The 27,446-nt window shown below is 40.1% G+C and overlaps 1 protein-coding gene across 1 annotated transcript; it reads left to right on the top strand.

Annotated features, from left to right (window-relative positions):
- The first annotated feature begins 31 nt into the window (after positions 1 to 31).
- Positions 32 to 20,936, top strand: SEC23IP (SEC23 interacting protein). The gene is made up of 19 exons (XM_085064707.1): positions 32 to 242; positions 3,712 to 4,238; positions 5,671 to 5,866; positions 6,343 to 6,536; positions 6,857 to 6,946; positions 8,127 to 8,247; positions 8,586 to 8,675; positions 9,335 to 9,476; positions 10,722 to 10,930; positions 11,579 to 11,697; positions 12,275 to 12,445; positions 12,809 to 12,904; positions 13,081 to 13,287; positions 13,443 to 13,598; positions 14,179 to 14,281; positions 14,638 to 14,823; positions 15,278 to 15,440; positions 17,462 to 17,562; positions 19,752 to 20,936. The coding sequence occupies exons 1-18, from the start codon at positions 101 to 103 to the stop codon at positions 17,541 to 17,543; spliced, it is 2,994 nt and encodes a 997-aa protein (XP_084920833.1). The 5' UTR covers positions 32 to 100; the 3' UTR covers positions 17,544 to 17,562; positions 19,752 to 20,936.
- The last annotated feature ends 6,510 nt before the right edge of the window (positions 20,937 to 27,446 follow it).

The following is a 27,446-nucleotide window of genomic DNA, read 5'->3' as shown; positions in this document are numbered from 1 at the left end:
TGGCGGCCGGGCCCGCCTCCTTCCCCTCACGGCTGCGCGCCGCCGCCGCCATCTTGGGTGAGGGCGGAAGGGCCGCGCAGGGACGTGGCCGGGCGCGGCCATGGCGGCGGCGAAGCCCGGGGGAGGCAGCGGCACCAACCTGCTCTTCGCCTCCTCCGCCACCGAGTTCAGCTTCAACGTGCCCTTCATCCCGGTCAGCCAAGCGCCGGCAGCGCCGCCCGGCCCCGCGCTGCTGCCCGCCGGTACGAAACGGGGAGACGGGGAGGGAGATATGAGGGAGGGCAGGCGGGAGCGCGGGGCTGCGGAGTCCCGCCGGGAAGGGGCGGTGGGCCCGGGGAGCCCTCAGAGCCCAGCCGGGGCTGCCCAGGGAGCTGCGGGCCTGGCGAGCCGGGAAAGGTGGACTCGACCCGGCTCTGGGGCTCCCCGAGCGGGCTGTCCCTGCTGCTGCCTCCGCACAGACCCTCAGCGGGATTACATATTTCGTTTTCCTACATTTCGTTTCTTCGGCTCCCCGCTGTTCAATGGCTGTGTGGGTTTGAGTGCTGTGTCTAAGGACTGAGCGCTGATCATCGCGCTCCCAGCTCGCCGATGTGTCAGTGCTTCCATTCAGTGTGTACTGAACGTTTTCGCGTTTTTTAAGCTCCTCTGTCATGTTGTCTTCCGTTTTCCCGGTGTGAAAATAGCACGTTAAGCAGCCACCTTAAATATCCTTGCTAGTTTAATCCTGGTTCTAATATCCTTTTCTCCTGAAGCTTCAATGGTGTTACCAACACATGCTTGTGCGACTTAAAATCTGATGCTCGGGCAGTTTGAAATAAAGAAATGGATTTTTCTGGGAATGTATTCAGTCAGAGATTAACATTAGAAATGCATGTGGAAATCAGATGCTTCAATTTTTTCTGCATTGTACATGTAGGGATTGGACTAATGACCTTTAAAGGTCCCTTTTAACCCAGACTGTTCTGTGTTGAGTCTTCGAGACTTCATTTCAACGCTGTTGTATCTTAGCTAAAATAAATATTGATAGAGCTGGAAATCAGTGCAGTGCATTTCTGTAGGTTAAATAAAATGCTTGCCAACGATGGCTTTGAAACATTTCTTTGGATCGGCTACATTTTTTGGGTAGGAGGGATAAAAGCATCAGAATATCATTCCTACTTACTTGAAGTATCTAGGTAGTTGATACATTTACTAATTCCGTTGTGCAATTCATATAGTTTTACTTTCATGCAAATACGCATTAATTTTTCATTAAGAAAATAATTTAAAGTGCTGATTTGGCCAGTATCTTTACACAAATGACTGTCCTGGCAATTTCCTGAACGTTTTGAAGTCAACCAGGGATAAAATTTGATGGGATTTGATTAATGTGGTGAATCTTATACTCTCCAAGTGACTTGAAATTTGATTGGGTGAGGATTCAAGGTTCTGCAGCGGGAGTGAATTTTGGTGTCAGAAGTTGTGCCACATTCCGTGTCAGTCCCATGTCCTGTTAAATACCCATGTCCTGTTAAATGTTCTGCTTCCATGGTCAAGTGTACTCACCATCTGTTCAGCCAGGTGTTGTTGGGATCTTGCCGAGTGGAATAGTTTGTATTTGGAATCATAATATGAAACAGGAAAGAACAAGCTCTGGAGTTTGAATTTTAAGTTGTGTAAAATGTAATAAGAATCGTAGGAATCCAGGAATCCATCTGACAGCCAGCATTGGGAAGCTGTGTGCAGTCATTCATTTTTTTATCTGTCTTCAAGAGGAATTAGTGGTTTGAGCTCTGCAGTTTGACAATGAGATGCATTCTCTGGCTCAGGTGTGGGTGATGTAACCAACATATTTACTGTGGGTAAGGAGTGTTCCCAGGGAGGACGTGGACTGATGTCACTTGTGGTTGTCTGGTGACAGTCTGTGAATGACAAGATTGTACCTTGTGTAGGGAGGGATGTTTAGGAGGTTGACATAGTCGCAGTTGAAGAAAGACTTTTTATGAGTGGGAAGAACACATTTTAAAGCTGTACACTCGTTTATTTTAAATGTGTGTGACTTGCTTGTATTCCAGGTTGGGCTTACGTTCCAACATAGCTTTTGCAAAATTTGAAAAAAATAAGATAGAGAGTAATGTTTTCTGTTGGAAAACTGTATGTGTGTATATATATACATGGGTTTTTTTTGGCAGAACTTTTTTCAACCTCATTTTGCAAGGAAGGCTACAGTTAGATTAAATCTCCCAAACCTATTTGAAACTTGAGAAGAGTAGGTGTTTTGTGAACATTAATTTGCTGAAGGCCTTGAGATCTCTTGAGCACACTGCTGCCTGTTTATGGTGAACCTGACAAGGTGAGGTGAAGGTGCTCTGCTGCCTCTTGTTTGGGAAAGCTGAGAGTTGACAGTGTGGTTTGCAGTGTGCTTCTCTCTGTCCCACAGTGTTGTGAAATGTGAAAGGAAGGTGGATCTTATTGTTTATTTAGTATAAATAGCTACTCTGCTTGCAGCTGGGAGATAATCCCCAGGCCTGACTTCAGAGTGGTCATTGGTTCTAAGTGGTTTCCCTGTTCTCCACACATAGATTTTGGCTTTACACACATAGATTTTGCCTTTATTCCTCAAAGTGGGATCAAGTGCTGTAAGTGAGAGGAATTGATATGTGCAGGTGATACCTCAAATTGACACCATCTGCAAACACTAAATAAAAGATGGTTAAAATAGTTCTTTTTAATCTTGGCAGCTGCGTCTTTTATGATTAATTAATTAGAGCAGCAGCCTAGGGAGACTTCTCCTTGGATTCCCCTGTGCTCCCTTGATACTCCCTGGTACAGTTATGTTGGCTGTGGATAAAGCCATTTGTTGTTGGCTGCTCATGGCTGCAGAGACTCCTGGTGTCTCTGCCTGGGGACTGAGTAGCAGAGATGCTCTGTGGTGTCTTCTCCACAGCCTGGGATCATTGCAAAGTAGAAAACTGCTTGGTCAGGACCTGTTTTATGGATTTTCTTAATGTGAAAAGGTGTTTGTGGCCTTGCATCTTTTTTAATCCTCTCCTACAGTTGTGCAGAATGGGTACTGCAGTTGTGCAGAATGGGTACTGATTTTTCTGTACCAGAGATGCAGCTTTTATGCAAGTCTAGAGTAGGATTTTTAGGGAGAGCTGGAGTAAGTAATGCTCATGAAGTGACTTGGGATCATGAGTTATGGCCACATTGCAAGTCAAATAAGAAACCTTGAGAGGGCTCTGCTGAAGGAGGAGGCAAGAATGAATGGGTTAACCCGTAGGTTTGGCCTATTTAAGAATTTTTTAAAGCTCAGTCCTAAAAATTAGAGTGTAAAGTCCTATGCTTAGTAGCTGTTCTCATAGTGAAAGGATAGTTCTTGCATGTGAGGGATAAATGAAGCTGGGAGGGATTTTAGTGCCTGCCAGATTGCACTGGGAAGCTCCCAACTCCAGTTACATTTTGGTTTCTTATTTAATATTTCTAATATTTGTTGCTTCTTCTGTGTACACTGAGTGACTTTCGTGGTCCATTTTAAATGTTCTGGAAGACTTGGTATCTTTTGTTTCATTTTATGAATTGCTTAATCAAGGATGTGTAGGCTTTGTAATCCTTCTGGCTTTACGGGGGCCAACAGTTTTGGCAATAGCTGATGATGTTACGGAACATTTTGACCCCATACAGTGGTTTGAAGCTCTCACAAGATCTCTGGTGATCCTTTTGTTTTTGCAGATGATTCAGCAGATGTTGGGGAAGAGGACAGCTTCTTGGGTCAGACTTCTGCCAGCCCCAACCCACCACAGACTTTCAGCTACTTCTCTCAAGTTCCCAGTAGCAGTGATCCCTTTGGAAGTATTGGGCAGCCACCCTTAACAACTGTTTCAGCACCTGTGGGAGCACCAGCCTTCTCCAGACCTCCCACTTCGCTTCCACTCGTGTCTGGCTCACAGGATGGGCAAAATGCCTTTTCACCACATATTCCCAAATCCCAGTCCTACAGTGCCCCACCCACTTCCCAGGTGGGAATGGCACCTTATCAGCCCCCTCCGCAGAGCTGTCCCCCACCCACCAGCGCTGCCCTGCCTGCAGGGACACCCCAGCAGCAGGGCTACAACCCCTACAGGCACACCACGCTGAGCAGCAGGGCCAACCCCTACCTCACCCCACCCCAGCTGCAGCAAAGCCACCCCCCTGCCCACACAGCGTCCCCTGTGCCACCCGTGCAGATGTACCAGACACCCCCGGGGCCACTGACACAGGTATGGGGCTTGTTCCAGGTACCACAGCAAAACCAGTCACTTTCCTCTTTCAACCATGTATTTTATCTTTTGAAGATTTTTCCTCTCTGCAAAAAAAGCCCAGAAGAAATCTTGAACCGTTTATAACAGCAAAATCTTTTCACTTAGAAATAGCTTGGAACTGTTGTTTCGGGAGAACTTCCTGATCTTTGAAGTGAGCATACCCTGAGGCTGTAGCCCTGTGAGCCTCTGGGCATCAGAAATAAAGCCAGGTTGGGAAGTTGTGTTGCTCTTTTCTGTGGGTTTCTGTGTTTGCTGAGTTTCAGCTGTGCTGCTGCATTTTTAGTGCCTCAGCTGTAAATCAGGTCATTCAGCCATCTACGGGATGCAGTCTAAAATCTCTTTTCAAGCTGGTTTTGTTGGTGAAGCCAGAACTTTTTAAAACTAAGTCATATAAAATTTTCTGCAAGCGCTTTGTAATACATTGGTTAAGGATTTTCTGTGATATAAAGCATCTGTCTTCATTCTATTTTACCTGCATAGAAGCATTACTAAAATAATGCAGACGGGTTACTAAAACCTGACACATTTGCTTTGAAAACATCAAAAACTGTTTTTATATTTGCCTGAGCTTTGCTATATTTCTGTTATCATGAATAAAGAATGTAAAGTTTATATAATGACAAAACATAGCAAAGGTAGTAGAACCTAAGTAGACTGGAGTTTTAGATTATATAATTTTACAACTTCTGTTTGTATAATTTTATATGTTGTACAATATCTTTGTGGGTTTTTTTTTCCCCTTTAAATGTTTCATCAACCAAGGCAGTTCCTACTGCTGACATCAGTTGCTTTTAGTTATGCTGGCTGGGATTTTTACAAATTTGTGTGAAATCAGCTTTATGTAGTGTAGATCCTTTCAAAATCAATAACTTATTTCACTCATGCTACATTTGAATTTGAAATCTGCCTGTTCTGGTCCTTTGCAGGAACTGAGCAATTACTGAGGTGTACACTTGTTAAACTTTGCAATCTTTATGCAAAAGCATAATTATGTGTAAATGAACGATGTGAAGAAAGCATTTCTATTTTCATGTCAAATTTTGGCTTAATTCATGTCAAATTTACATGGCTGTTAGAAACAAGCTCAGCTTGAATTTTGAAAATTTAACAGAATATTTGAAATCTTACTAGCTTTAGATAATCATGATGGTAAACCATGGCAATTTTTAACAGTGTTAGTAGGAATGAAATTCACATTCTTTCTCAGTTTGAAAAGGTGTAAGTTTTCAAACACATGATACAGTGGACAGTTTTTTTTAGAATGGAAGGTAATGTTCTCGGGGAGGAAAAAATGTTAGAAATAAAGTTTCAGAGTGTTCCCTGTAGCAAACTATAGCTAAGTTCTGTAAAAACCCTGTGAGACTGAGGTGCTGAGCCCATCTCTTTTCAGTTTCCACAGTCCCAGTCCCAGCTCCAGACTGCCAGGCCTGCAGGGCCCCTGGTCCCAGCCCCTCCTGTGCTGCTGCAGAACCAATATGAGCCAGTTCAGCCCCACTGGTTCTACTGTAAGGAGGTGGAGGACAAGCAGATATGGATGCCATTCAGCATTCTGGATTCTGCAAAACTAGAGGAGGTCTATAATTCTGGTAAGTCCTGTCTTATCCAGAGGTGAGCAGAAGGAATAAAAGAAAAATATTGGAGTAATGCCACTCGTGTGTGGCAGTAATAACTAAGGTTAATAAATGTCTCGAAGATGTATTTTGTCAGTGAAATAAATTAAGTGGTAGATTACCATTGCTTGATGCTTTCAGTGTTGAGATGTACCACCCCAAATGGGTATCAGATTTTCATATAGAACTCCGAGTTATTTGTGTCTTGGGTTGCCTTTTAAACTGCCAGTTCTGGAATAAGTATTCATATCTGGGGCAGTTCTTCCAAGCTTTTTGTTGTGTACAGACCATATAGAAGCATTCTAGAAGCATCCCAATATTACAAAGCTTCTCTGCCATGGTGTAACTATCAGTCCCACTGCCTAATATTGATCCCAGCAGTGACTGGGGTGAGACTGAAGAGAGGTGTGTGTCACCAGAGTGTGGTAACCAGGTGTGGCTGTGTGTCCCAGTCCAGCCTGACCCCGAGAGCGTGGTGCTGAGCACGGATGGAGGTCGCTACGACGTGTTCCTGTACGACCGGGTGAGGAAAGCTGTGTACTGGGATGAGGAGCCTTCCGAAGTGAGGCGCTGCATGTGGTTCTACAAGGGGGACAAGGACAGCCGCTTCATCCCTTACACTGAGGATTTTAGTGACAAGTTGGAGGTTAGTAAGTCACAAAGACTGTGTTAGTTGGTTGTATTAATCACCTCAGAAATATTCCTCTCTGTTTCATTAAGATGATTACCAGAATGCTCTTGGTGGAATATAAGTCCTGGAAAGAGGAGTGGCTACAAGGCCACGTTGTTCATGCATCAGTCCTCCACTGTTGTGATCTAAAATCTACTTGTGTAGCTCTACATGTGACATTTTTATATAAACAAAGTTATGTAAATTTTAACTGTAACATTACAGATGATGCGTGAGGCTAGAAAACACTGAGAAGGTTGCCGTGCTGATTTTGTGTAATTTGTTCACTGTTTCAGGCAGAGTATAAAAGGGCTGTAACTACAAATCAGTGGCATCGGCGACTTGAATTTCCAAACGGGGAGACAATTGTTATGCATAATCCCAAGGTAATAGATTTTGGCAATTGTGTCTCACAGGATTCATTGAGGGTAAATGAGCAAATGGATGGAAGCATAAATTGAATGCAGTCTTAATCTTGCATGAAACATATCAGTTGGTTGTTCTGGATATGTGTGCATTAAAGATGATCAAGTTTACAGAACACTGAACTTCTGCTTGCTTCAATATGCTGTCATGTGGTTAAAAGACAATGCTTTCTGAAACCTAAGGAGAAAAAGGGTTTGCATAGTAAATATTTTGGCTAAGCACAACTGGCAGCAGTTTGAATTAGTTTAACCTCAGACAGTCTGAACAAAATGAAACATAATTAAAACTAAGAGCTTTCATGTGGAGAAGAGCATTAAGCTAACTATAAGGTAAATAGTTTCTTTATTTAAGTCCTGAGAAGGTTTCTGCTGAGATTGTTTTAAGGCCATAACAAAGTATAGCAAGACAAGCTTTAAAAGTTATTCTAAATACTCTGTGAACAGTCTCACGTGATTAAAACATGGACTTCAGCCTTATTGACCGGTGCTCTTAACTGCTCACTTATCACAGATGCAGTAATTAATATACTGAACTATCCAAGAGCCAGAAAAGATCATGGTTGCTCCTATTTTAAATGTTTAATAATGCTGGTTAGAGAATTTTGTCCCGTAAGAACCTAGAGAAGGAGCACTTAAACCACTTGGTGTCATAAAAATGAGTTCAGACTATAAGTGTAAGTCCTATAAACAGCTGTACAACCCAATTCCTCCCTTTCTAGGGTTTCCGGACTGCTTCAAATGTTATTGTCCTTCCCTGAAAAGCACTGCACTTTTTGTTTTTCCATTATCTCCTTGTGATAGAGCTATTGTAAATAAGGTAGTATTCAATTTCCTCACATTAGCAGCAATCTGTTAAGGAAGAGTGGATACTGCAGAGTAGGTTAGAGGAGCTTGAATAATGCTTGACTGAGGAGTTGAAATGGTTCAGAATCAGTGAGCAGGCCCAGCTTATTCAACTAGTGGTTACTTTGAATCATCTGTTTGCTTTTCAACTAATGAGTATTATGTGGAAGAAAACAGTTGAGTTTCAGATGCAAGGTGAAGCAATCAAAACTGTGTTAAACCATGCAGTGCTTTCAGACTAATAATTTGAGCAATGAGAGGTTTTTGTGGTTAGAATTGGACATTGTATTTGTTGCAGGTCATAGTTCAGTTCCAGCCTTCTACCACACCAGATGAATGGGGCACCACTCAAGATGGGCAGGCAAGGCCAAGGGTAGTGAAACGTGGAATTGATGATGACCATGATGAGATTCCTGATGGTAGGTGATGAGACTCCTGCTGTACTTGGGTCTGCACTGGGAGCAGTCACTTTGGATCTGTGCAAAAGCTGGACAATAGTGGGTGGAGTGGCTGTATGCTGTTCGTGCCTGGAGTCCAAAGATTAAAGTTATTCCTTCATCTAAGCTGCTTGAAAGAGGTTATCTGGTTTTTGGGTTTTTTTTAATGAAAGGAGTCCTGTGGGCTCTGTTATATTCTGAACCATGTTATGTAATAGGCTTTATAAAACAAGTGTGTATTACACTTGCTTGACTCTAAACTTCTACAGTACCTATTGCTGCTCTGAATATTTTTTTATTTATTTATTTTTTTTTCCCAGGAGAAATGTCCCAGATTGACCATCTGGTATTTATGGTTCATGGCATAGGTCCTGTATGTGACTTGAGGTTTAGAAGCATTGTTGAGTGTGGTAAGTTTGGATTTGTATAATGAGCAGTTGTATTCTTAACAGTTTAAATGTGGCTCTCTCTAGCTTATTTTTAGATAAGCATGTCTTTATTTATTTTTTTTTTAAGAAAACTCTCTAATGTTAAGAAGTTCAATTTCTGGTAGAATTTTTTCATTATTATTTTCCAGAGGCAGAATCTGTGTTCTGTCAGACTTGAAGCTTTAGCTGTTATTACCACTACTCAATGTCAGACTGGCAGAGTGATTTTGGTTTTGGGATGTATCATCAGGTTTTTTGGTTGATTGGTTTTTTTGCTTTTTCTTTTTGTGGATTGTGAGTGGATGTCTTTGCTTTGTGTGGTTTGTGTGTGTGGTGTGGATTTTGTTTGCTTTTTTTTGAAATACAGTCCAGTACAACTGAGTAAATTAAGAAAGCCCTGTCTGGACATGGAGTGAACATGCAGCCAGTGTGAGATAAATAGAAGCTTGTGAGAAAATCCCCTCTAACAAAAATGGGTACTTTTTTGTTGTTAGAGTAGTAACACTTGAAAAGATTTTTCCAGTTTGCAGTTTTCATCATTTGTATTCTGACAATGTGTGAAATTAAGGGGCAGGAGGCACTATTTGTGTCTTAGTTGTCTACTGCAGCTATCAGATTTTCATTACTCTTTTTCTTTGCAGTTGATGACTTTAGGACTGTTTCTCTGAAGTTGTTGCAGACTCACTTTAAGAAATGTTTAGAGGAACGCAAAGTGAGCAGGGTGGAATTCCTTCCAGTTCACTGGCACAGTTCTCTGCATGGAGATGCAACAGGTGTAGACAGGTGAGTGTGTTGTTTAATGTTGAAAACCTCTTAAAAGTTGCTTTTTAAGGGGTTCTGTAAAGTGGAGAAAAAGAGCAGTTAATATGCTCTGAATGCTACGTGAGGAAATGTATGACTGCATTGCAAGAGAGAATTCCTAATTTTTAAAAGTTAATATTTTGATGAGGAGATATGGAAAGGTATGAGGAATATTTTCTCTTGGTTTTTTTTCATGCACATTATTTTTCACTACTGCGTTTTCATGAAAGTGGCCAGTGCATGATACAGGATGATGAGTGAGTGTGTAGAGATTGTGATCATAAGTATGAGGTGGTGCATATGGAGATGTTTTGTGCAGTACCAGGTGGGGACAATTTAGAGTGGAGAGTTTTCTGTTCATTACCTTCCTTCAGTCTGATTGAGTTTGACCCCAAGAGTTGTTTTTATCCTGTTTCTGAGGAAGGCATTGAGCCCTCTGGACAGTACCTGAATTATGATCAGGCACTTGAGCTAAGGAGGTTCTTTTTGAAACAAAGTATCTATATTTGGGTAGGAGTGTAACAGCGTTTAAAAAGTCTGTTTTAAAATCCCTTCTCTCTGCCTACCCTTCTGCTGTGACTTCACATTTCAAGCTGTTTTCCCTTGCTCAAAGATGGGGAAGTAGAAATTGTGAAGGTGGCAACCTGTGCCATTTAAAACATTGCTGATGTTCTCCAGGCTGTTCTAGCCCAGTCAAATCACACAGCTCTCCTCGAGCCTTGCTCTTTTATTTGCATTTGAACATGGGAAGATATCCTTATTCTGTTAATCAAACCAGGCAGTCTCAAGTCTGTAGCAATTCCACTGCAGCTGTCTTGACTCCAGGCAGGCAGATGGTGATGCCAAGCTTTTTTTCCAAAAAGAGAGTATTACAATTCTATGATTCTAATTTTACATATAAGTTCTTTTTTTCTCTTCCACTTCAATCTGCTCACCAAACTTCCCTGGTACTTTATGAGAGCAGTGTTGGAATGGAGAAGAGGTTATTTCAGGCATCTTGTCAGCCTGGAGAGAAAAAAGGGGAGATGTATCTTTCTCAAATATTACAATCAGCAGGTAGAATTAATTTATGAATATGCAACAAGGCCAGAAGGCTGTATGTTTTTCTAAATTGTCTTTAGAGACCCTTGCTGTAGCATTTACACTGCATTAATTTCAAAAGTGAACAAAGCCCTTACGAGCGTTTCTTTAAAGCCTTTCCTGCTTGTAACGATTCTGTGTTACCAGGAACATAAAGAAAATCACTTTGCCGAGCATCGGTCGCCTGAGGCACTTCACCAACGAAACGCTGCTCGACATCCTGTTCTACAACAGCCCCACCTACTGCCAGACCATCGTGGATAAAGTGGGCATGGAAATGAACCGTCTGTACGCGCTGTTCATGAGCCGCAACCCCGACTTCAAAGGGGGAGTCTCTGTGGCTGGCCACAGCTTAGGTGATTGTCTGAGGAATGCTGGTTTTATCCCAAATCAGTTCCTACTGAAGGGAAATGCACCCTTCATTAAGCTTAATGAAGGCTCAGATTAGCTGTTAGGGCATGGCTGTGTTTCAGAAAATAGCTGACTAAAGGATAAACACCTCTCAACAGCTGAGTTTATCAGGCTTTGAGAGAAAGTTCGTACTTTCCTTCAAGAAAACTTGGTATCTAATCTGTGTTTAAATATTAACAGATTGTCTGGTGTCTTGTTAGGTAGATGATTTCTGTATCTCAGAGCCCCCATTCTGTAAAAGTACAGTAATTTTTTGGAAGACAGAATAAGTGTTAGAGCAGCCTATTGACATATTGGTTTGTACTGGAAACACAGAAAAAACTGGAGACACTTTTCCTCCAGTTCATCAAGCAGTCTCAGGTGTTTTAGGAAAAATAATTTAATCATGGAAACTACATAAAGCATGAACAGGGTAAAAGAAGGGCTTGCTTTAGCTGAGAGTGGTTATGTTCAAGTATATGGGTATTTTAATTCAGCCCTCTTTTTTGATGAATCTATACCATGACATTACTATTGCATGTAAATTTTGCTCAAGGTTTAGGGACAGGAAAACCTGACATTTTTCCCAAGTCATCTTTAATTCCTGTTTGCAGGTTCCTTAATTCTATTTGACATATTGTCTAACCAGAAGGACTTGGCTTCATCAGTAAATTCTGGACCATTCTCTGGTGTTAATGGGACTGTGAAGGATGTGGCTGCTCATGATAAACAGGTAATTTGCATGGTGGTCTTTCCAGGCCAATAAATCTGATATTTTCAGCCATTTTTTCTTAACTTTTCAGAATTTATTAGCTGAAACAAGTTTGTGAGTTTTGATAGCATATTTAAACATGTTAATGGAAAGATGCAATTCTGTAAGTATTGTCAGTTGCCAGGACAAATGGATCTCTCTCAAGTTCCAGACAGGCCAGTAATGAGATTTGATGGTGAACATCAGCTTTAACCTATGTGAACATGCAACTTGGTCTAACAGTACCTATATGGTGGGGGAGATGTATAAGAAGGAAAGAATCTCTCTGTGTTTAGACTAGAAATAGTGACCAGTTGTTTCATGAATAAAAGGAAGCGTTTTTGAGAGCATTTTGTCTTTCACAGTAACTTTAAAATACTTATTTTGCTGGTTTATTATTAGTGTAACAATCTGTATCCTGCTTTAGTAACAATGGATGTATTTTTACAGAGCTTGCAATAACGTTTTTAAGAGAAAATAGTTCAGCTTGGTTTTGTTTACTGCATATTGGCTTTTCACTGTCAGAGGATGTGATTCTGTTTCTGTGCTCTTTTTTAAGATGACTGAAGATACCAGTTCCTTGGGCTCCTCCATTGCTACTTCTGGGGATGACCTTTGTGAGCCTGAAGCAGATGAAGATCTTCCCACTTTGCAGAAGACTCTGGAAATGCTCAGTTTGTCAGAGTATGCAAGCACCTTTGAAAAGGAGCGAATTGACATGGAGTCTCTGGTACAAAAATGTTCCCTTGACTTGTAGGGATTGCCCAGGGCATGGAGGTTTATGTTTGGGTTGTCTTGTTGTTGTTTTGTTTTTCTTTGAGTTCTGTGGCCATGAGATCAGTTGCAAAGATAAGGTAATCAATGCATGACTTGAAGAGTAAATGTTCTGTGACACTTGTTTTTTCTTGATGTGTTGCATCCCCCCAGTTACATTAAGGCACTTTGTGTCATGTCTTTTTAATTTTTATATTTCTTGTAGCTTTATAAATTGAGTTACCAAATTCATGAGTCATGGCTAGTAAGAAATTATAAATTTTACTATCAAAGCTATAAAGTGTGCTTTGATATGTATGTTTGGTGTTTGTTTCTTTAGCTCATGTGTACAGTTGATGACCTGAAGGAAATGGGGATACCTCTTGGACCAAGAAAGAAAATAGCTAACTTTGTAAAAGACAGAGCAGCCAAGCAGGTAATACATTTCTCAGGATTGAAATAAAAAGTTGTTAAGCAAATGGAACTGACCTCCCTGCTGTGGAGTAGCTTCTGTTCTTGAGCACTCTTGTTAACATCCTGGATACATTAAAGGAATTTTGACAACTGTGAAATAAATTTTTTTCTCCCTAACTTCAAAACTTTTCTCAAAAGGAACAGAAGAAAGCAGCAGCAGAAAAGAAAGCAGTGTTGGCTGCCACAATCCAGACTCAAGAAGACACCCAGAAACCAAAAGAGGCAGTTTCTTCTGTTTCCCCTTCAGAGTCTGGCCAGCTGCACTCAAAGAGGAAGCTTCCAGTTGGTGCATCTGTGTCTTCTGTGAACATTGACTATGAGTATTTTGAAGTTGGAACTGGCCAGGTGAGACTACATGGATTTTAATGATTTGTACAATTTAAAGGATTTGAACAATCCTGTCTTTTCAATGTATATATTTTTTAATGTTGATGACTTTTTGCTACTTGCTTTGAAACTGACAGTTCTGAGAGATGATATGTCTGATTTCTGCCTGGTAGGTTTCTGTGGTTTACAATGCACTGGACTTTGAACCAGATATTTTCTTTGCACTTGGTTCCCCTATTGGTGTGTTCCTTACTGTGAGGGGTGTGGAGAAGATTGATGAAAACTACAGGCTCCCTACCTGCAAGGGGTTCTTCAATATCTATCACCCAGTGAGTAAGCAGTGCTTTTGACATTTTAGTTGATGTAGATGACAAAAAAGGCAGAATACTGAGTTTTGGCTTCTGAGCATTACACGTCTTGTTTCCTCATGTACATTTCCCAAAACACTGCCAGATATGGATTGGTTTGGTAATGTTTGCCTTGTTCCTTTTCAGAACTAAGGAAGTTTTTCTGGGGGTTGTTTGGTTTTTTTTTCATTAATTTGAGGCCACTCTTGTAGATTTTTATGGAACGTTTGTATTTGTACATGTGGTGTGTTTGTCCTCTTCTGCCTCATCTTGTTTAACATTTCAACAGTGACATGTTGATGGAAATTAAGTGCAAGGAAATCTTACTGTTGTGTTTCCTCCTTAGAATCTCTTTCTGTAGGAGAACAAGGCCAAAGTAGTTCATGAACTAACTGAATCTTACAATTAACTAAACTGTCATGAACTGAGTTTCTGTAAATTCAAATAGTACAGAATTAAAAATGGTTCTCTATTAATCATAAATAGGGATTTTCTTCACTGAAATATAATAATTAGAATAATTTTAAAGATAACTAAATGTCAATGTGTTGTTTCTTAACAGCTTGATCCAGTAGCTTACAGGTTAGAACCGATGATCATTGAAGACCTGGATTTAAAACCAGTGCTCATTCCACATCATAAAGGCAGAAAAAGACTTCATCTGGGTAAAAAGAAAACTTATTTCATATGGATCTCATTCATTATTTACTCATTTGATACATTAGAATGTTGTAAGATTTTAAGAGACTGGTGAATGTTCCTGGATATCTGACACCATGTTTTTCCTGAACATCAGAGGTGATTCCACCCAGCCCCATAAGTTGGGAATTCACAATTTCATTCAAAAGTAATAATTGTATTGTGGAATAGATAAGCAAGGAACACGCATTCATGCCATAGCAGACCTGTTTCTCTTGGTGATTGGGATGTTTATTGAACAGAGTTTCATCATTCTAGTTTTAGTTTGTAATTTTAAATCCTTCTGTATTAAATTTTTTGTTTTGTTTTTTTTCTTTCTCAGAGCTGAAAGACTCTCTCTCTCGTATGGGATCTGATCTGAAGCAGGGCTTTATTAGCTCTCTGAAGAGTGCATGGCAGACCCTTAATGAATTTGCACGTGCTCATACATCTTCAACTCAGCTGCAAGCAGAACTGGAGAAAGTAGCTAACCAAATTAAAGAGGAGGAAGAAAAACAGGTGGTGGAAGGTATGTGGACACATTACTGGTTTTCCTGTAACTAACTTACCTCAAGTAAGTTGGCACTTGAGTATCTCAGTGACTGTTTGCTACTGATTTTCCTACCCTGTTAAGAAGGCTTCTCTGCTAAATGCTGGGTTCCCACCAAAGCTGCTCTGTCATTCTCCTCCTCAGCCAGGTGGGGGAGAGAAAATACAAAGAAAGCTGTGTGGGTTGAGGTAAGTTCAGGGAGAGATCACTCAGCAGTTACTTCTTAAGAAAACTGTTAAAACTGTTGGAAAATAAAAGCCTATAGTTCAGTAACCTTTCTGAACCGTGTAGTGCTCTGGACAGTTCAGGTTGTTATTATTGTCTTATCACAAGCACTTGGAAATTATAGCAGGGAAAATGAGTAATACTTCTTAATTGTAATCAAGCAGGCTGTACTTGAAAGGAGTTTAAATCTTCAACTCTTTGATTTTAGCTGAGAAGATCACTGAAAGTCCAGACCCTCCAAAAGATGAAGATGTTTCAGTGAAGGTTGGAATGCTAAATGGAGGGCATCGCATTGATTATGTTCTGCAAGAGAAACCAATAGAAAGCTTCAATGAATACCTGTTTGCTTTGCAGAGTCATCTGTGCTACTGGTAAGGGGAAATATTGGTGATGGTATAAATACTGCATAAGGTACACAGTATATGTGATTGTCCAGAAATGTCAGGCTCAGGGTGTTGTGCTTGGATGTCACTATTTGATAATCCAATTTCAAAATAAAATTCTGTGTCAGCACACAGTAAACAAATCTGTTTGCAATGCAGAGATTGCATAATGTTCTCTTGACCTTTGACACTCCAAACACACATTTTTAGCTACTGTCATTTTCCAAACCAGGAGAGTTCTGGAAGCATTTTCACAACTGTCGTTTTTCAAATAAAACTGTTCACGAAGGAATTTGATGAGATTACAAGAAGTAGTAAAACTTTATTGCTTCTTCTGGCAGAGCAAAGGATGTGTGAACTATACTTAACACACCTTTTTTTGTAATAGTCAGCCTTGGATGTCAGCTGTGAGCTGTGCAAAGTGCTGTTGGTGAGGGACAAGTGACTGGTGTCCTGTTTTGAGTTTAGCAGATCCTGGACAAAGAGTGCTCTATATCCTTTCTGAAGGTTTTGATGTTCAGTAGGTAATTTTAGAAACAGGCATTTTTCCCAGAGGTTAAAATACAGCTCTGAAAGCATTACCTGAAGGGTCTCTTTAGAGCCATCATGCCTTCTCCTGTGAAAGCTCAGGAGCTGTCAGAGGGGTTACAGAGGCTGCTGTGAGCACGGAGCTCTCTGCAGGTGACCCGGTGGTGGCAGTGCTGTTCCACAGGCAGGGCTGAAGGGATGCCACTTTCTGTCCACAGGGTGGCAGCTGATCACTGCCAGCTTTTTAAAAACTTTCCAATCATAGCTGGTTTTGTCATTCAAGTAAGGAAGATAAGCATGGTGACTAATGACCCAGATATGAGAGCTTTTTTTTTTTCTAAGGAATGGTGTAAAAAACTATAATTAAATTCTGTGTTCTGAGTGTTGGAGAGATTGGAGCTTCCGTGTTGAACCTTCTGCTTGCTTATTTGCTGCTCATTTAATGCAGAGACCATCAAGAAATGCCTGTGCTTAATTGTGAAAAATACATGTAGTCCCTTAGCTTGCATGTTTAATTGTGTAATGCTGTTCTGCAAATTATGCTCCTCACATTGGGAGGATCACAGTTCTGACAATCTAAATCTCCTTTACTGGCACCCTGTGTCATTTATTTTAAAAAGCACAGGAAGCTGCCCTTACTTAACAACTCCTGCAGCTTTGAAACTTTGTTAAAATTTGCCTGTTTAACTTAATTACTTTTTACAGTGCTCCTTACTTTTTATGTTGGTATTATTTATGTGTGTTTAAATAGCATTGTATAGGTGAATAAGAAAATTAAGTCTATTCATGCTAACTTTAAATTCAGATAGCCTAAAAGTTTTTTGAAAAGAGGAGGGAAAACAGCCACTTGGAAACATGGCACTTGAATTATATTAATTTTAAATTATTGGAAAGCTATCTTACATTTTAGTGATAAGGAAGAGAGGAAGACTGTGGGTATTTAACATAGTCTGTTTACAATTAAGGGCATGCCAGTTAGAGAAGAATTACAATATTGCTGATAAAACTGCATGGCTGAGTTTTGACACTGGGCTAATAGATGGAGTGGGACAAGATGAGTAAAATGAAGTGTGGAATATATTCAGGAGCTCATTGCAGACAAACAGTGATACATCATTTGGGGAGATTAAGAAAGGAAGTAACATCAAAGCATGGATGGAGGAGGGGATCTAGAGTTGCAGTGTAGGAAGTTAGGGAGGACAGAGGAGGAGGAAATGCAGTAGAAAAAAAGGAAATGCTTAGGCTAAGGCTGATAGCAGAACTAATTCAAAACTGGTGAAGAATTGTAGCTTGAAGGAAGTTGGTAGAGGCAAGGCCATGGTCATGAAAAGTTAGTAGGGCAATAGGTTGTGCAAACTTTAGAGAGCTGAATTTAGGGTGAAATGGGACTTAGGAGAATTGGACTGTACATGAACTAACATGGAGTGTACTGAACTAACTTTTTCCTTTTATTTTTGTTTTCTTTATTTCATTTTTTGTAGGGGGTCTGAAGACACTGCCTTGCTGTTTCTCAAAGAAATATACAGAACTATGAATATAAATCCTGAGCAGCCTCAGCATTGATGTATAAAACCATGAATTTGTAAGTTTGCTCTAATGTAACTTCTGTACTCATACCAAATTCAGCTGCAGCTTAGATCTTAGTCTTTACTTTCCCTTTTTCCTCTGAAGTTTAAATTATGAAGCAGACAGCTGTAAAATGTCACTTTGATTGCAAAAACAATTTCTAAACTTGAATGCAGAGGAAGCCTTTGAGTTCTTGCCTTCATTCCCAAAAGATATCTGATGTTAGGGGTTTTGGTGCTGGATAATAATTGCCAGTACAAATACAACCAAAGTGTGATCTCTGTTTATCATGGTTCTCCCTCAGTTCCATTGTTCAGTGATTGTTCAAGAATAAGAAAACTTGATGAAATTGGATATGATGAATCCTCATTTACAGTGCAGTAGATTGAAGAACACTGAGTGTTTCACTGCTGTAATGTCCATATTGGACTGGTTGACCAATGGTGCACATTTGCCAGTAAAAAGCTGTTTGTCTCCCAAGAAAGTGTTAAAAATTGATATTGATAAATTACTGAATGAAACCCTTATGTAGGTCAGTATTTTATTTTCTTTATATAGCTTAAGAATTTCAGTAGAACAAGTGAAATGACATAACATGGAAGTTGGTTCACTTTAAAAAGAAATCAAATACACAATATAATTGAGTATCTTAGATCTGAAATATTCTTGCAGGTATTTTTATTTTAAGATGTATGTTTCCAAACTGAGGATCTGTATTGTACCAGTTTGCATCACTGAATGTTAGAAAATACTTTCTTTTGAGAGGCAAGGATGAAATAATATGCACCTTACCTTTTTGGAATCATACAAGATAGTTTCTGATGTATTTCTCCATTTTCAGAAGAACTGATAATGTCAAGGTACATAAATACCCAGCATGAAGAGAAATGCTTGACATTTCAGAGGAATATTTTAGGTATCTTTTAACTGCTACCATACAGTTTTAGTACTCTTTTGTAACAGAATGCTTCTGATGGTCAGTTGATAGTAGCTTTTTTTAAAATGAAATGTCAAGGCTGATCAAATGCATTTCTTTAAAGCATGGAGAAGTAAAAGGAAAAAGGCACCAGTTGGCTGCACAGCTCTGACAGTGGTGTATCACTCATCACAATGGCTTACGCAGTCTCAAGTCACAGTTGCAGAATTTTTTCTCTACTTCTATTTCTTTATGATGGCTGTGGTTGAAATCATATGAAGCTTATTGCAAAGGAAATGCCTTTAAGTCTCATTGCAGGGGGGGAATGGGATGTGAGAATTCATCAGTGCAAAGTTCAGAGTAGTTTGTTGCTCAGCTGCAGCAGACACTGGGATAATTGTGCTTTTTCCATTGAGAGCTACACAGTTGGGGGACAGTTCAGCAGGGTGTCACACAACAAAGCACAGTCAGGGAAGGCTGTAATTCCATCAGGAATTGCTCAGAATGTCCCTCAGCACTGGCTGGACTGAACAGTGTTTGAGACTCTGGGATTCAGATGCCAGAGGCTTAAATGGGAGGGCAGGATGCACTGAAGTGGTGTCTTGGGAAGGCTGCACACCATGAGACCAGGATCTTTTCACATGAGAAGAAATGTCTTTCCATGTGCTCTGTAAAATATTATCACATCACAAGAAAACTGGAAGTACTGAAGTGGAAAATTCTCCCCCAGTGTTAGGCTTTTTCTCTCTTTTTTTTTTTTTTTTTTTTAATGTTCTTTTAAGACCTTCAAACGTGAAGGGTGGCAGTGTGACGGTAATGGATTATCCAGTAGTGCCTATGACAGCAACATCCATTTTATTTTTGCAAGTGACTTGATTTAGCTCTTCTAGATCATCTTGAAGCTGCTCTGTGTGAAACAGGGTTCCATGTAAACAATGGAATATGCACTAGCATATTAAAGCTTGGATATATTAACTATCACTATCCTCACTAGGATAATTCATTACCAAAAGCTGAAGAATCTAATAGCTGGTTAAAATGTGTAATAATTTATATCCTTTCAGCAGTTGTTGTGAGCTTTTTCTCTTTGCACTTGTAATTGCCAATTTGTGTCCACAGAAAGTACATTTCATACAGTAATCCTCTGAAAAATTTGATTAAAAACGTGGGTGGATTTTTAGATCTTTTTGAGTCCTCTTGAAATTGAATGTTGGCATTTTTAATTTGATTAGTACTACTGCAGGAATAGAAAACATGATACATTTCCTATTTCTGTTTCCTCTACACAGCCATACCTGTTGCTCCAGCAGAGCTGGTGAAAAGCCCTCTGAAGAACATCCGGTATTTTCAGAGCTGCTCATGACAGGATAAGCACCAGAATCTGTTTTCCTGCCAGTCCAGAACTTGATTGGATTCTACCTTCTTGTGTCACTTCAAGCAAACTTAAATTATGTGATGATCAGCACTGTCATTCGGGAGATGGATGGAATGACAGAGTTTTGATCTTAAATCAGTTTAATTGTACTGTTGCCAAATATAAGGTGATTGAAGAAGGTTTTTTTGGCATGCAAATCATAACTTCTCTCCTTCAGCTCTCCTGTCTCAGCTGGCTGCAAGACATGCTTTGCCTACCAAGGCAGCATGTCCTGAGTGAAAAGGACTTGTTGAGAAACAGCAATAATCTACTTTTCTTGACACATTTGTTCATCCACCTTTAGGAAATAAAATGTGAACTGTAGTTAAAACCATCTTTAATACAGATTACACAAACCAGTTCATATTTACTAAAAGCTAGCTACCAGAATCATTTTCTTACTATTGTAAGTGTGATGGAGATTATTTTATAAAGACCTTTTTAAGCCTCTGTTAAGAGTTTTATTGTGGCTTTTTTTAAGTAAAAATGAACCTTTGACTTTGAAAATATTAGAAGTTTGTTACAGCTAGTTCAGTGTTCACATATACTGAAATGAGGAATGATTTAAAATGACATTTTGATCTGATAATTACAGAATCACAGACTACTCTGAGTTAATTAAGGCAACTTCAGTAAAACTAGGCTGCAGTTGTGAGAACTAAAATTCTTACCTTGACCTTGCAGTTTAACATCTCAAACCACTTAAAGTCAATAGGAACCTGAAGTTTATGGGTGCTAGGTAATAATCTAGATGCAAGCCTGCAACCCAGACTGCATTTCCATGTAATGAGGTTGAGGTGAGTTAGGTAGTATGAAATCTTTGGAATTCAAGTTTCTGAATACTGAGCTTCTGTAGCTTTCCTCTGGCTTCAATTTACATGCACATTGTGGCTTTCCTTAATATTAGTGGCTTAACCTTATTCCTGACTATTTGCCTCTGTTATTGCAGTAAACAAATTTTGAAATGCAGTATGGTTTTTTTTTCCTTCCTTGATATATGTAAAATACACATTATTGTGTATATAATTTGATTGCTGTAATTAAAATTACCTTACTTCCAGTGGGTCTTTACAACAAGGTTTTGTATTTCATGACAAAAAATAGGTTGGAAGCCTCTGGAGAGGTTGCTTAGTCCAACTTCCCTTCTCAGGGCCTTATCAAGGCTGCAGATCTTTGCCTCTCAGGCCCTGTTGCAGTGTTTCACTACTAGGATTGCAATTTTTTTGCTAATATACAGTTGAAATTTTGTAGGTGGAGCTCGTTTCTGTGGCCTTTTGTCCTTTCTCTGCATCTCCAAGGATAACATCTTTGTCTTCTCTTGTGCTCTCCCATTTGTTATTGGGGACAGCAGGAAGATTTTCCTGTTTGGCTTCTCAATACCAAACACTTTTCCTTTGCATTTCCTTGCCTGCCATGTGCTGACCCTGTAGTCAGTCTTGGGAATTCCCACTGAACTGGCTTTTCAAAATCCTTCTCCTTCTGGGGAACAAGTTAGCCAAAGGAAACTTTTTATCCCAAACAGACAAATGTCTTTGTATCTTTGTAAATTAAGCTCTCAAACAGAATTTTTTAAGCTTGACGGTGCTCTTTGTTAGTTGGAATACAATTAAAATAACACAAACCTCACAAGCACTGGCCTCATTTTCCTGTTAAATATCACAGTGTGGAGGGTTATATACCCTTGTATTTATCAACTTTGCCACACTGAGTAATCTGAGTTTGCTTAAATAGCATTTTTCAGAAGCTGCTGGGCTGTGCCACATCCCCCTGGGAGGGAACAGCAGCACCAGGGAGCAGTCAAATTTTATGGCTGTGAAGGAATTGTTGCAGGGGCGACCCTGGCTGGCAAGGAGCTGCCTTTGCAATGGAAGGCTGCACAGGATATTGCAGGAAAGGACCATCTGGAGTGCAGAAATTGGTTTGGGAATATGGCATAAAAATTAGTTCTAGTTACATAAACAAAAAATGGACTGCAACTACAGTAACAAGCCATTTTACATCTTAAGAGCAAAGGGAAGTTCAGACAAAGGAAAAATGACAGTGCAACCTGTGGTTATATAAAACAAAGAAAAAAATAGAGTTTATAGGGTGATTTAAAATCTGCTACAGATGAATACATTGCTCCCTCAGCAGGAACCTTCATTCTGTACTGCAACACACACCATACACAGTGCAGCTTCCAGTATATTCTGATGTTTTTATTTTATGTTTGTATTATATTGCTTAATTAAACAGATAGGGCTAATTAAACTTTAATTAGTCAATCCATATACAAAAATTTAAAGTTTTCCCTGCTATGTTTTCATTTCTTCTGAAGTGATTGGAAACATTAAAAAGAAAAATTGTCCAGAAGATTTTTTAAAAAATCAAAATGTCTGCATAACAGGGCATAGTAGGACAGGAAAGGAGATGGAAATTTTTATGAGTGAATTCCAAGCAAAAAAATCAGAGCCTCTAAGAAATCCAGCAGCTTTCCAAGAAATTCTCATTTGGACAAAACTGAATTCTTCATTTAAAACTTTTTCTTTTGGAAAACTTTTTACCCATTGCTTCTCTCCCTCTGTTTCAAGAGTCATTGCTTCTGCCAGTAGGAATGTTCCTGTCCTTTGGGAACTCCTCCTCCCACATCTGTTCATAAAATTGCAGAGTCAAATAATTCCTCCTTGTGCTGGGAGATGTCTTGCATAGCACAGAAAATTTCCAGTAGCTGTGCTGGAGTTGTCCTGGTCCTTCCCCAGTGGATGTTAGATTAATATTTATAACTTTGTGTCTGCAGTATGACAAACGTTTTACAAACTCTTGTCTAAAATGCTATTTCCATAATAATATTCTCACTGATTCCTCCCTGCATGGGATTTTTTTTTAACATGTGATGAATAATAAAATGTAGCATTTCATTTTTCCTACAAAGTGATCAGTGCCAGGATTCTGCCAATGGAGGGTGGATGTTCAAACAGGAGCAGGAATTGGATTATTGGACTATTATTTTTAATCATTCATTTGAATTAGGATATGTTCCCCAGTGTTGAAATAGAAAATCCCATTAATTTCTATTTAATAATGGGAAATATTTTTTCACATGCCTGTTCCTATTTCAATGCTCTTGGCAAATCTGTGTTTAACCCAAATAGTGGAATCACTGACAACTGCTTGGATCTAATAGGAGCAGTCTGGGGTTTTGCTCCCAGCTGAGCTGTTGGGAGGGTAAAGAACCCCATTTAATGCACCCTCTTGAAGGAAAAATGCACTTCCCCGACGTGCAGGATGGCTCTTAAAACACAGGACTCTCAGGCTTCCTTTACATATGGAGGCTGTAAAAGAAACATCTTTTATATGTCAATAAACCAGCTTCAGATCCATATAAATCCAGGCAATCAAAAGTGAAGTGTGTCTATTTAAGAGATGGTAATAGAGAACAAAGGCCTGGGAGGAGAAGAAATCAAACAGTTGACCTTGTAGCTCCCTTTCTGCCAAAAAAGAGTTCAAATAACTTTTAATGTAATCTTGTTAAAATGGCCTCATGAATACAACCAAAGCAATGTTTATGCTCCAGACTGCTCTGAATGCATGAGCAGGACAGGATTTATTCAGAAACCAGAAGGAGCTCACTTGAGTGTAGTCAGAAGCCAAGATTTCCTAAGCCAAGGTTTGTTATGGATATTGTGAAACATTTGGTTATTCATCTGTTTGTAGCTTGGGGGATTCATGGTGTTTTCTGCATTGCAGGATGTTCAGGTATGATTGTCCTGTCCCCAGTTCTTCTGTCTGCACAAAAGACTGAGAGAATAGAGCTCTGAATTTCTAGATAATGAGCTCTAGCAGGCACCAGGGAGGGTCTGAAGTGGTGTGGAACGGAGGTAGAGAAGAGATCTGAGGGAGAAACAGATCTTAGATTGCTGCCAGGGAAAGGGCAGCTTAGCTATATCATGGTGAATACTTTCTCTGTGTTTTGTTTTGTTTTTCTGGTTTTTTTCTCTTAGCTTTTCAGTGGAAGCTCCATGTGGAGAAAATACTGACAATGCTGCTGAGTAAAAAACAGGAATTGCAGCCAGAGAGTAGAAACAAATCACCTTCAAAACTCCTTCATGAAGGTGGCAGCATTTCTGCAAAATATCTTGGCTAAATGATTTGTTAAGGGACCGTTCTTCTTCAGAGCTGAGCTCTGTCAATAAACAAGATTAGTTTCGCTTTTCAGGCCATCCTTTGTACAAATATATGTGGTTTCAGCCACTGGAAGTCCCTTGGTTAATAGGGTCACGACACAAGTTTATTGATTGAGATTTGGTGACATTTCATATTGAGTTATTTGTGAAATCCTCTCAGAAGATGACACACTTAGAAAACAGAGGTGCCTGACAACAGCATCAAAAGAGCTATTAACAGAAACTACAAACTGAGATGGAATTAACAATTAGGTGTAAATGCCTGTATGTATAGGATGTGTTTATGTAATGAAGCAGCTGTTTGAAAATCCTGAGGGAAGAAGAGAGAGAGGGAGATCTCTCCTGTAAGATCAGTGCTTGATTTGTGAAGAGGCTGAGAACTTTTGCACTGGAAACCCTTTAACCTCCAAAGCAGGAGCTCCCTGCAGCCTCAGTGCCTGGGCACAGTGAGCTGCCCAAGCAGCAGCTGCAATAAACTGGTTTTGGCTCTCAAGTCCTCCTGAGCTCAACCATCTGTGCAAAACTGCTCTGTGCACCCAGGTGTTTTATTGCTCAGAAACTGGAAGATGAAATAAAGAAGTGCCAAATACATGTGCAGACTGTGGGCAGCTTCTTCAGCATTTTGTCCTTTGTTTTGATAACAGATTCCAAGTCTAACCTTTCCTCCAGGAGAAATTACACAAGTTATGAATCCTCAGAGATGTATTGAACTGAAGTAACCTTGAGTTATTTTAACATGTCCCCAAAATATTTTTAATATGAACTTGAGGTGGTGCCTTTTTTAAAAATGGCTCTCAGTTCAAAAAGGCAGCTACAGCAGACCATTGACACAGCAAATTAAAGGCAGGGGTGGAAATGCATCTGTGCTGTGTTCAAAGGTCTCATGTCAGGTCCCTTTAATGTGAACTTAGTAATTAATTCTGCAATCATTCAGGCGGTGTTTTGATATATTTTAAGTACTAACATCACCCTTCAAGCCTCTTCCCTTGTTTTGGTCCCTCAGCTGCCAGCTTGGATGTGTCTGTGCAGCTGTGAGGCCACTTGGTGACCTGGATGCAGGTTCAGAGTAGTTCAGAAAAAAAAAAAAACAAACCAAAAAAAAGGAAAAAAAAAAGAAAAAAAAAAAGAAAAATAGAAAAAAACCCCAACAAACCAAAAACCCAACAACTTCTCAGCCACAGCAGAGGCAACAGCTTGGGGATGTGGAACTCAGGCCAACAGCACTGCTGGGAGCAAGTGCTTGTCAAGCTGTTCCTTGGGAGGTTTATGTGGCAACAACTGGTTTTTTGTTATTTTAGGTAAAAACATGTAACAGACTTACTGTCTGCAACAACAGCTCCTCAGGTATCATTTGGTGTCTGTGCAGACTGGACTACTTAACAAATACCTTCTGCATTCTTTAGTCTGCCTCCTTGCTATAATGCATAAAGGCTATTTTGTGCACTAATGTCCACAGGAGGTTTTAGCCAGGCAGTCTCCTGTTGACTACAAGCAAATATCCTTAGCAAAAAATCTGCAGTACCATTAGCACAGAAGTAAAAAAACCCTTTGGACAGCCTGTGTGTGCTGAACTCACAGTGTGCCTAATTTGCTGATAAATGTACCTTGTTAGGTATCATTTTCTCCAGATATGCATTGACCTTTCCTTGGATTTCAGCAGGAGGTTCATAGTTAAAGTACAAGATAATTAATGGCCTAGCTAATCGTATCAGATGTTGTACTGGAAGAACTGAGGGTAAAGCAATTAGGGTTCAGTTCAGTGGAAGTTAAAATAGTCTGTGGGCTGAAAACATTGTGGGTTTGAGCTTGGCCAGCAGTGAAACTTTGGACGTTTGTAGGAAGGACAAATTTTCACAACAGGAATAAATTCAACATGAGCTCAACAGCAGAGCTCTATCAGCCACAGCCCTGAGGAAAGCTTGAGGGATCCTGCACTTTCAGGGGTCAGGATTTTGAAGTTCACCAAATTTATCTGAAATTGAGGCTGATGGTGGTACAGGGAAGGACAGGAAAAGTTTATACAACTTTAACTGCTGAAAATGGCTAAGAGAAACAATGCGAAGAATGGATTTGGGGGTAAAACAGAAAAACCTTTTGCAGAAAACTTGTCTGTGCAAACAGCTGGATCGTCCTGAGGCTGAGCAGCTCCTGCTCTTTGCCTGGCACAGTACCTGGGATGCCCCAGGTGGGAGCAGGACTGGGACTCTGCTGGGCTTCTTACCCCCTTATCCTGCTCAAGGAAAGTGTCTCATTCCAAAAATCCTTCCTTGCCTGGTGCATCTTGTCTAAGCTCCTTTCTTGCCACTCACAGAGTCATTTGTGAGGGCTGAATCTGCAGGAGGAGCTCAGCTCTGCCCACACCCTGCGTCTGCAGAGAAATGAAATAGTATTTTCCTTCTACTGCTCTTCATTCCAGGTGTCTGTGTCTGTAACTCTCCAATGCACCCTTGCTAATCAAAGCAATATTCTGCAACCTTGTTTTTTTTACACTGCCCACATTTATTATAACTGAATTTCCACAGGGAGGGAGAAACCAGTGCAGGAGAACATTACTGTAAATAATCCTGGATCTGAGTGCAACAAGCAGAAGTCGAGAACATGGATTTGGTGATGTTATAATACACCACATTAAATGGAAAGAACAAAGCAATAACCTGCAAGCCATTAGTGCTACAAGGAAGAAATTCCTACCAGCAAAGGGCGATGCAAAAATATTCACTGCTTGTCTTAAACTGGATTTGATCATTACAGATCTACAGTTTACAGCCCAGATTAGGCTTTTAAGTTGAAAACATTATTTCTACCTTAACTTATGGGTGTGGAAGCAGAGAAAACACCAGAAGTAGGGACAGATGGCTTGTCATCTTTGCAAGCAGCTCCCTTAGGAATGTACCAAATTTCAAATACAATGAATATGTGCCACTTGCCAAGATTTGTTACAGAGCTGCACAATCCCTGCCTCCAGAGCTGCTCAGGAAAGATCTCTGTGAGGAGCACAGCTCTGTGGATGGATTGTCTTTTTAGGTACCTAGGAGAGTGATCAGAAAACCCCACTGGAAAATAGAGGGAAAAGAGTCTGTTCTAGATGCCTGATAAACCACAGAAGTCATGCACAGCACGTCTGAGGCCAAACAAAACCAGTACAATTCCTTTTGTGTCCCCTGCAGTTTTTGGTGGTGTGTCTGACCACATCTGGCTCCACAATATGCTGCCAAAATTTTAAAAAGGGCTTGCTACAAATAAAAAGTGTTGCTGTCCAACCTTGCCCATTATCCAGTGGCAAACTTCATGTGCCAGTGGCAACCTGCAAAGCAAAGGTAATAAATGTCTCATTTCTTGCTCTCTCGAGGGCACTTTAAAATAACAATGAACTCCACAATCTTTACCTTTTCGTGCTGAGTTTCAAG

The sequence above is a fragment of the Lichenostomus cassidix genome, chromosome 6 (assembly GCF_008360975.1).
Source record: "Lichenostomus cassidix isolate B80296 chromosome 6, HeHo_3.0, whole genome shotgun sequence".
Taxonomy (NCBI): Eukaryota; Metazoa; Chordata; class Aves; order Passeriformes; family Meliphagidae; genus Lichenostomus; species Lichenostomus cassidix.
This window is presented reverse-complemented; position numbering and strand designations above follow the sequence as displayed.

Coding starts and splice junctions, on each gene's coding strand:
- SEC23IP (XM_085064707.1), top strand. CDS start 101: ATGGCGGCGGCGAAGCCCGGGGGAGGCAGCGGCACCAACCTGCTCTTC. Junction 9,477..10,721: donor GATGCAACAGGTGTAGACAG/GTGAGTGTGTTG, acceptor CTGTGTTACCAG/GAACATAAAGAAAATCACTT. Junction 12,446..12,808: donor GAATTGACATGGAGTCTCTG/GTACAAAAATGT, acceptor TTGTTTCTTTAG/CTCATGTGTACAGTTGATGA.